Below are 10,432 nucleotides of genomic sequence, written 5' to 3' on the forward strand. Positions count from 1 at the left end.
CCTAGGGTGCCAGTGTCCCCTGCCCACCCTGGACTCCCAGTTTCCTGGGGCAAGTTTCCCGGGCTTGGCCGAGCCGGACAAAGCCTGGCTGGCCTGAAAGTCGCAAGCTCAGAGGACCAGCAGTGCCATCTTGTGGGAGAGCTCTTGAAGCGCCTGACATCAGGCCGAAGGAGGGAGGCAGCCTTGACTGCCAAGCTTCGAACAGTGGGAGACAAAGCGGTGCCTGGGTGCAGTCAAGTGCGAGGGCTCCCTCTGGGCACCAGGCATGCTAATTAGGATTTTGGTGTCCAGAAAATTAATAACTTTAATAAGCGAATGCCAAGCCAGAAAGATATTTCAAGAATTAACAGTGGCCAGGAAGGATTTTTTGCTTGCCTTCCTTCCATTTACTAGGAAATCTATTCAACATCACCCCAGGTGGTATATATTTCTCAGTAAACTCTGAACACAGAGTCACAGACTATAGCCAGAGCTTCAGCTTCTGGACCACCTCCAGGCCCAGTCCTCCCAGCAAGGAGATAGCTTTTCTCAGGAGTCCGTCACAGGACCTGAGCCCAAACTGGCCCACTTCCATCACTAAGAGGTGAGAGGCTTGGACCCCAGGCACTCTGCTGACGACAGCAGATGAAGCCAAGCCCCTTCCTTCTCACTGGGCTGTGGCGTCGTGTCCTTCCTGTTACACACGTGTGTGCACATGCTCACACTCAGATCTCAGCCTAAACTCCACGTCTCAAGGTCTGCTCTGGGTTCCTTCTACAAAGTACCCCCACCCCAACCACCCGCACCCCGCATCCCGGGTGTTAGCCGCTCGTCAGAAAATGAAATCGAGACTCTGATGCAACTTTCTGGGTCCGAGCGTTCATCAGAGCCCTGCTGCCCGATTCCCAGGCAGCTTTGGCCTTTAGGGAGATTTTAAGAGTACAGTCCCTTTCTGAGCACTCACATGCTTTCTCACCAGGAAGAGCGGGAGCATCATGTGATGATGGCTCCCAGGTCCTCACGTAGCCGACATGAGGATGCTCCCGCCGCCACTACCAGCGTCCCCACCAGCTTCCTTGCCGGCTTGCTTCCTGTGCTGTGACCACAGCTGTGGGTGGACAAGGAGCTGGTGGGCCAGGTGGAGCTGCCCGCTGCAGGGCAGCCGCCCCACCTTAAGCTCAAGTGGCCTTATCACTGTCCAGGCTTTGTTCCAGTCTTCCGTGGGCTGGGAAACTAACAAGCAGGCCGTTCCGATTGGGTCAAACAGGAATCAGATAGACTGAGGACCCAGAGGGCTTCTTTTCTTCAAGTCCATGGTTTGGTGACATCTGTGTATGTATCTCAGACCCTCTTTTTGCTTACCTGGAAGCTTCTCTGTCCCGGATCAGCAGGGTTATTCTACACGGTCAGGGGATCTGAAGATGAGACAGAACTGAGCCAGCTGTGAATCAGGGGTGGAGACACAGGAGGGCTGGGGATGTCCTCGTCACCCCGGCACCTGCCATTTGCGGAGCACCTGCTGTGTGCCAGGCAGCGTGCGTATGTGTAGCTCCTGGTGAGAGAGGGTCCACTGCCACCCATTCCACAGGTGAGCAAACTGAGCCTCAGAAGGTCAGACACCAGCCCACCCACCAATCACTGGCAGAGTTGGGATGGTCTGACATCAGAACCCACACTCAGCTGGCATCCACCTGCCACCGTCCTCTGGGCCTCCTTCTTAGACCGTGTAGACTGCATTTTGACTCAATGGATAGTTTGAAACCAAGCTTTGCTCCTGAAGCTTGGGAGCTGAGACGTGGGCAACGGTGGGGCCCATGAACCAACACAGAGCACAGAGCTGAGGGGTCCAGGCCTGCGTCCTCCAGGCTGTGCTTCCAAGGACCACGAACAAAGTGCAGCCTCTTAGCCACCGCGCCTTCACCTGTAACGAGGGAAACACCTGCTGAAGAGCATCAGGTGCATTAATAACTTATATGGAAGTGCTCTGTGCCCTAGTTAAGTGCTAGAGACATAAATGATGGTTTTCAAGGAAAAAGAATCTGTTACCAAGTCAGAAAGAAAGTGCTGAGGCTGATTTGAATACCTTGTACTGTCTGCCTGGATAGTGGATCCTCTGACTGCATGTAGATTACTTACTTTAAAAATCTGCAACTCTAAATCGTGTGTAAAATCCAGAATCTAAAAATAGAGGCTGTTCCATGACCCAGTTCTCAGCCCTGAAATGAGGGCAACAGGCTAACGCTCTGGGCTGCCCTTGTTCCAAGTCTGGCTCAGAGTGCTTATCCACTACACAGGCATCAGGTGACTTACTGGACCTCTCTGATTTACTGTCCCTCACCTGTAAAATGGGCTTCCCAAGTGGCTCAGCAGGTAAAGAATCCATCTGCAATGCAGGAGACCCAGGTTCGATCCCTGGATCGGGCAGATCCCTGTGGAAAAGGAAATGGCAACCCACTCCAGGATTGTTGCCTGGGAAATCCCATGGTCAGAGGAGCCATCATAGAGTTGGACACGACTAAGCACCTAACACATATATGACAGGTGAATACTGGAAACCCACATGCATCAAATGTTTGGCAGCTACACAGGCCAAGTGTGAGAGAGCTGCGATATCTGCTGATGTATGGGAGGGTTGCTGCTGCTACTGCTAAGTCGCTTCGGTCATGTCCGACTTTGTGTGACCCCCACAGACAGCAGCCCACCAGGCTCCTCTGTCCCTGGGATTCTCCAAGCAAGAATACCAGAGTGGGTTGCTATTTCCTTCTCCAATGCATGCATGCATGCTAAGTCACTTCAGTCGTGTCTGACTCTGTGCAACCCCATGGACAGCAGCCCACCCAGGCTCCTCTGTCCACGGGATTCTCCAGGCAAGAATGCTGGAGCAGATTGCCCTTTCCATGGGACAGTTACAGGGGCTCTAAATTCCCGCTAATTCCATCAGGTTTGCGGTTCCTTTAAATTTAAATAAATATGGTTTTCAAAGACTGAAAAGGCCTAAGGATGTGGGGAGGGCAGGAATGATATTTTTCACTGTCTCTGTTTCGTGAAAGTAATGTTGCTTCTTCAAACCAACATCTGTCAGAATGATTCTCATCAGATTAAATAAATCCTCAAAGCTGCTCTCACAGTTTATAGAATCTTGGAAATGTAGGTTATGCTTCACGTGGAACCCTAATGGAATTTAAACAAGTGTGTTTTTGCAAGCACAGCTTGGAGAGCACACACTTTACTGGGGTTTGTGAATTTAAGCTACCATGTCTCAAGTTTAGAGAGGGTTTTTACTACAGGAAGGTAATAGACAATCCCTGACCAGTTTGAGATGCTATTAATTGAAGATGGAAAAGACCAAGTCTGATGAAAACCAGCACTGCACACACACTCTGCCAAACAGACATGTGGAAACAGAGATCGCTCTTAGATAAGACACGAGGGGCTAGCCTTCAGTCGGTCACCTCTGCACAGGCAGTTGCCATGTGTCCTTATGGTTGGTTATGGCCTTTTCGGTGTTTTAGAGGAGAGAGGACTTTGTTGGGGGCAGTGGATTTTATGCTATAAAGATCTTGAATGATCAATACAAATGTTTATTATTCCCTGCCATAAGAAAGCTTATCCTTAAAATTAGTTGCTAAATCTAAGCACAATGAAATACCACTTCACACCCACTGGGCTGGCTTCTATCAAAAAATAAATAACAGAAAATAATTAGTGGTGAGGGGGCTTCCCTGGTGGTCCAGTGGCTAAGGCTCTGAGCTCCCAAAGCAGGGAACCCAGGCTTGATCCCTGGTCAGAGATCTAACCAGTCCATCCTAAAGAAAGTCAACCCTGAATATTCATTGGGAGGACTGGTGCTGAAGCTGAAGCTGAAGCTCCAATGCTTTGGCCACTGATGGGAAGAACTGACTCATTAGAAAAGACCTGATGCTGCGAAAGATTAAAGGCGGGAGGAGAATGGGACGACAGAGGATGAGATGGTTGGATGGCATCACCAACTCTATGGATATGAGTTTGAGCAAGCTCCAGGAGATAGGAAAAAACAGTGAAGCCTGGAGTGCTGCAGTCAGGGGATTGCAAAGCATCAGACACGACTTAGCGACTGACCAACAACAGGGAACTAGATCCCAAGTGCTGCAACTGAAAGCTCCTGCATGCCACAGAGAAGATGGAGGGTCCCAAGTGCTGCAGCCAAGACCCGCCCTCACCAAATGAATAAATTAAATAAATAAATGTATAATTTTTTTAAAGTGGTGAGTGTGTGGAGAAATTGAGCCCGTTTGCATTGCTGGTGTGAATCTAAGATGTGGAAACACTATGGAAAGCCATTCGGTGCTTCCTCTAAAATATTAGAATCCGGAGCATGGTTCTCAAGCTTCCAATGGGAAACCCTTGGCTGTGAAATCCCTGGAGGTGGAGCTGGTGGGTGATTTGGAGCAGTCGAGGCATGGTGTTCTTGGATTCCAGACAAATCCAAACATAATGACATCAGAGACTTACACTTGGACCAAACTTACTCATCCCTGGCTTGCTGTTGATCCTGTAGCCAAGCCATATTTGTAAAAAAAATAACCAACCCAGTTAACCACACAACAAAAGCTAAATAAAACAAAACCAGCGTCATGTGGGGAACATTTCTGTGCTGCTTAGTAAGACTTGAAGTCCTTAGTCTCATGGAGTAACAGAACTTACTTGGGGGAATTTCAAGTGTTTTTGCTAAACTCTTTGGTATTAAAAGACACTTCCTCCTTGGAAGAAAAGCTATGACCAATCTAGACAGCATATTAAAAAGCAGAGACATTACTTTGCCAACAAAGGTCTGTCTATTCAAAGCTATACAGTAGTCATGTATCGATGTGAGAGTTGGACTATAAAGAAAGCTGAGTGCTGAAGAATTGATGCTTTTGAACTGTGGTGTTGGAGAAGACTCTTGAGAGTCCCTTGGTCAGCAAGGAAATCCAACCAGTCCATCCTAAAGGAAATCAGTCCTGAATATTCATTGGAAGGACTGATGCTGAAGCTGAAGCTCCAATACTTTGGCCACCTGATGTGAAGATCTGACTCATTTGAAAAGACGCTGATGCTGGGAAAGACTGAAGGTGGGAGGAGAAGGGGACGACAGAGGATGAGATGGCTGGATGGCATCACCAACTTGATGGACATGAGTTTGAGTAAACTCTGGGAGGTGGTGATGGACAGGGAGGCTTGGCGTGCTGCAGTCCATGGGGTCGCAAAGAGTCGGACACGATTGAGTGACTGAACTGAACTTCCAATGTAAACAGCGAACTTTCTGAATGCTGGGACTTTTGCCTGCAGCAAAAGAAAGCTAAAACGAGTGATTTCCTTCCAAGGTAGAGCAGCACAGCTGGTGGGAGGTGGGCTGGGCAGCTCAAGCGTGATGATTCCACTCTGTCTGCCCACAGGACCAGCCTTAAGCCAAGCCACCCGCTTCCCAGAGCTGCCCTCACCCCACTGTCCACCCTGACTGGCCAGCCTTGGATTCACCTAATGGCTTCTGGGTCCCCTTATCTCTCATTGAGACATTTCAGAAGCGTGCACACCTGTGTACTACCTGGAACTGTGTTGTGATGCTTCTAAACTATGACACGTGCGGTTATTTTTATAAAGGCATATGTGTGAGTGCTAAGTAACCTCAGTCATGTCCGACTCTTGCAACCCCATGGACAGTAGCCTGCCAGGCTCCTCTGTCCGTGAGATTCTCCAGGCGAGAATACTGGAGTGGGTTGCCATGCCTTCCTCCAGGGGATCTTTCCAATCCAGGGATTGAACCCATAGAAGAGTTTATAATATCATAGAAGTATGCTCACCAGATACTAAGTGCAGAATGCAGACTACAAAACAAGGTGACTCTTTTGGTAAGAAGACAATTTAATAAGGAAACAAGTGCATCTCTCTGTCCACAAAAAGGAAGGCTAGAAGGACGTCCCGCACGTCAACAGTAGTTCTCTCCAGGTAGCAGAACTACAAGTGATATTAACGTGCTTGGCTTGTTGCTTTTGAACAATGAACATGTAGTGCTTTCATCCTAAATCCTGTTCCCTCAGTATTGGTGACAGGGTGGGTCAGTCAGTATGATGAAAGAGATTAAGAAATAGCAAGAGCTTCACAAGGACCTTACTTTTTCTTTTCTTTTTTTATTCTTTGGCTACACCATGGGACATGCAGGATCTTAGTTCCCTAAGACAGTGAAGTGAAAGTGTTAGTCTCTAAGTCTTGTCTGACTCTTTTGTGACCCCCATGGACTGTAGCCTGCCAGGCTCCTCTGTCCATGGGGTTTCTCAGGCAACAGTACTGGAAGGGGTTGCCATGCCCTCCTCTGGGGATCTTCCTGACTCAGGGATCGATCCCAAGCCTCCTGCATTGTGGGCAGATTCTTGACCGTCTGAGCCACCAGGGAAGCCCCTCAGTTCCCTAACGAGGGATCAAACCCGTGCCACCGGCAGTGGAAGCATGGACCTTACGTTTTTAATACTTGGCATCCCAGAAAGGCCAAGAGCTTTGCATCAATCGGCTCTGAGAATCTCACCCATTAGAAGCTTCTGGAAGCCAAGGACTCTGGCAAGGGGAGCGCCTCACAGCCCAGAGGACCAGAGGCTCCTTGCCTGGAGTCTCCTGTTCTCTTGTGACCCTGCCCCTTCCCTGCTCCAGGGATCACCCAGGTCCACAGTCTGCTGAGACCAAAACCACTGGGCTTGCCCATAGCTGAAGGATTGACCAAAAACAGAGAGAATGCTTTTCAGCAACACGTCCTCTGTCTGCTACAGCGTTCTCCCTCTCCGCCTGAGCTCAGCCTCAGGAGGAAGGGGACCCCCGGGTGTCTGGAGCATGGCGGCCATCGGGTCCATGTGATGAAATAACGGCCAGAGGCGTGCTCCCGCCTCCCTCCGGGGGCTCCTTATGTGCCATGTGGTCACGAAGTCAGTCTCCCCATTCGCATCACCTGCGTGTTCCTCTCTGAGAGTCGTGGTGGCCCATGTCTCTTCCTTCTTGTCTTCCAGTCCACCCAAGCCGACCGTGTTTATCTCCGGAGTCATCGCCCGGGTAAGAGCCCTTTCATCATTTCAGGGTTTCAGCGCACAATCTCCTGATTCCTCCTGTCCTTACTCCACCCCGCTCATCCACCCGGGAGCCAGGGGTGGGGTGGCTCTTAATTGCCCGCCTGTCCACAGAACGTGCTTCTGTGGTCAGGGACAGACTGGGTGGTGGCCGGGAAGAGCCCAGAGCACCTGCCTGCCTCTCCTCCACCCTCTTCTGTCTTCTTTCTCTTTAGACTTGACCAGTGTCAGCAGCCTGTCCACAGGCCAAAGGGTTTCTGGGGGATCTGTGAGCTGACAATGTTTTTACATTTTTTAATGGTTGAAGAAATTTGAAATAAGAATTACATGGCAATACCTGTGAAGTGTTAGTCGCTGAGTCGGGTTCAACTCTTTTGTGACCCCATGGACTATAGCCCACCAGGCTCCTCTGTCCATGGGATTCAAAACGACCACAAGAACTGCTCTAGCAGAAGAAAGCCACCCAACACCCAAGCTTAGTTCTGAGTGAGTCATGTGGTACCTGACCCCTGGTGTGGGGGCAGAGATGGTGAGCTTTCTCACCTTCTGGAAGGTACATGGGTCTTTGTGCCCCTTTAAACTCCCCAAAAAGCCTCAGGACCTCCCCACAGTCCTAGGAGATGGGTTTCCACCTTCCAACAGGTTGTCCACTCCACCACCCACCCACTCGCACAGGGAAGCCAGAGAATGCTGGGTTTGGTTCTTGCTCATGAACTTATTCAGGCTTCCCTGGTGGCTCAGACAGTAAAGAATCCACCTGCAATGCAGGAGACACATGTTTGATCCCTGGGTCAGGAAGATCCCCTGGAGGAAGGAAATGGCTCCCCCACTCCAGTATTCTTGCCTGGGAAATCCCATGGACAGAAGAGCCTGGTAGGCTACAGTCCATGGAATCACAGAGAGTCAGACATGACTGAGTGACTGAGCAGACAGGCGTGCATGAACTCAACCAGCTGTCCACGGTTGATGAGACAGTGCTTTGAGCCAGTGCTTTCCGTGTCTTCCCACAGGGTGACAAGGACTTCCCTCCAGCGGCCGCCCAGGTGGCCCACCAGAAGCCCCATGCCTCCATAGACAGGCATCCCTCCCCGAGGACCCAGCACATCCAGCAACCTCGCAAGTGACCAGCGAGGACCCAGCGCCCTCACCAGCCACACCTTGGTTCCCTGACACTTTGTATTTCCTCTGGCGAAGAGAACTGGCATCTTCCTCAAAACACTGCCCCATCGGGAATTCTAAGACAAAGCAAAGCACCCATTCTTTAGCCTTCAATTTCCAGCTCTAAAACTAGAATCAGACCCCCAAACCTCACTTCCAGGGAGTCCTGGCTGATGTCTTTCAAGGACCATCACGCCTCTCTCTGTGCCCTGAGCAGAACTTACCAAGACCTGAGTGACGTGACATTGTTCCCAGTTTAGCTTCAGTTCTGGTTCATCAGTTGCCCTGCCAGTGGTCTTAAAAATTAGCAGGCACAAATCTGGGAGGATTAGATTAAAGTCAGGGGAAAGCTCAATCATTGCATGCTTTTTAGTAATAGGACAATCAAATCTTAACACCTAGAGGGAAGAGAAAGAGATGAAGGCGTTAATTTCAGAAAACCTGAGTAGGGAGGATATGCAGCAGACAACAGCATCGCTGAATTTCCCTCCCTTGTGTGAGGAGGGATCCGAGCTCTCCCAGAAAAGCCAGAGAAGAGCCTACCACTTTGAAGAGGCTCTTTTATTCCAAGAGTCACCTGGCTGAAAAATACTGCCCAAACACAATACTTCCAGAATGAGATTTCTCAGTGTGGGTCCCAAGTCCTGCACGGCCCCACCATCCACACAGGCTCGCCAGGAAATCAAGGCGAACCTTCATTTTTTCAGTGATCACCTCGAGAACCGCTTTGGAGTTCTTGGAGTGATCCCTGACCAGGTGGAGGAATAGACACATGGCTAATCCTGGAACGCTAGAGCAAAAGCATTGACCACAGGGAAAGATGGAAGGGATGAAAACCTGCCTTTCCTCCCCGAGGGAAAAGTAGAAGCATCACCCACCACTGGAGCTGGAAAAGCCTGTTTGTCAGTCAGTCAGTGTCAGAACAACCTCTGCCCCAGGGCACCGTTCACTTGGGCACCTCAGATTACCCTCCGCTTTCTGCCTGGGTTTCCTGCCCAGAGCTGCCCTACACTGCTTACTGCCTCACAGCAACCGGGCGCCCTGCTTTTCCGAAAAGCAGTTGTTCGAATCTCCCGGAGCAGATGCTCTGGGAGCTGGTGTGGCCTGACTGGCCCACTTGCCAGTGCGGTATTTGCAGCAGGTCCGCAATGGGGGCAGCAGGCCCCCCACAGCCTTTCTGACACTCTTTCCAACTCCAGGTCCACGACTGGTAAAGGTGACGCAGACCTAGCTTTCGCCCCTCTCTAGGGGAAAAGCCAGCCCTGCTTCACAGCCTAAAGGCGGCTTGGTTTCCCCTCTCGTTGACTTCTGGAGCCGGGGTCTCACCCTCAAGGCAGTGCATAGTCACATCTCATATTTCTTCATCACTGAGATGTTCCTATAAACAGAGGCTGGCTTTTGGAGATGCCACCTGGGTGTGTAGCCTCCTCCTGGCAACCTCCCGGAGCCGGCATCTCTGAAGGATCCTGAGAGCAGGCAGCGCTGGGCCAGTCTGTGGACCGCTGCACACGTGCTGCAGAGATGAAGGCGCATCCTTGGCACCTTGCAGTGCTGCAGCCAGGAGCGCCGTGCTGTGCGTTTTTCTTGTCCTTTTAGCTACATCTGGTGTGTATCTGTGGGCTTCTGATCATTGAAAGCAAATTGTTCCCCTGAATGAATTTATCAATGGTTAACTTCAAGAATAATCATTCTAATAAAGCTCCTGCGTGGTTTGTTTTCTCTTATATCTCAGAGATTGTTCTTTCTCATCTCGCTAGGGTTGCCAGATGGTTTCAAAAGAAATACGAACATGCAAAAATAAGGAGTATGTTCACAAATTGTTTCCCAGACACAAAGCCAAACTATTGGACACCTGGCACCTCGAGTCTAATCGCCTCCTTTGAAATGTCATAAAGTGGAAAAGCTTTAATATGGTGGGTTAAAATGCACTCCTTGGGCCGAGCAGCTGGCCCTGTGCTCAGAAGGTCCTTTGGGAACAGACTTGGGAAGAATGATTAGTAGTAAGCCCAGGGGTGGCTGTGAGCAGCGTTTGACAAATAAGACATTCACCTAATTTATCCAAAGATCCCCTGGAACCCTTATGAGCAGGATGAGAAAATAATCCTAATTATTAGCTTTGAGATCCAGAGTCAGACTACAGATGTGAGCTGGGAGGGACCCTGACCTGTTTTCACCCTAGAAGGACAGGGCAGCTTGGCAGCCCTGAGCCAGGGGAGGGCACGTATGAC

At 50.2% G+C, this 10,432-nt stretch overlaps 1 protein-coding gene across 1 annotated transcript in view; it reads left to right on the forward strand.

Annotated features, from left to right (window-relative positions):
• Positions 1 to 9,928, forward strand: part of DAP (death associated protein) — a 66,871-nt gene extending 56,943 nt beyond the window's left edge. Inside the window, exons 3-4 of the mRNA XM_027520532.1 lie at positions 6,990 to 7,032; positions 8,057 to 9,928. Of these exons, the coding sequence (XP_027376333.1) occupies positions 6,990 to 7,032; positions 8,057 to 8,170 (157 nt within the window). The 3' untranslated portion in view covers positions 8,171 to 9,928. The remainder of the gene's footprint in view (positions 1 to 6,989; positions 7,033 to 8,056) is intronic.
• The last annotated feature ends 504 nt before the right edge of the window (positions 9,929 to 10,432 follow it).

This window comes from Bos indicus x Bos taurus, chromosome 20, assembly GCF_003369695.1.
Source record: "Bos indicus x Bos taurus breed Angus x Brahman F1 hybrid chromosome 20, Bos_hybrid_MaternalHap_v2.0, whole genome shotgun sequence".
Taxonomy (NCBI): domain Eukaryota; kingdom Metazoa; phylum Chordata; class Mammalia; order Artiodactyla; family Bovidae; genus Bos; species Bos indicus x Bos taurus.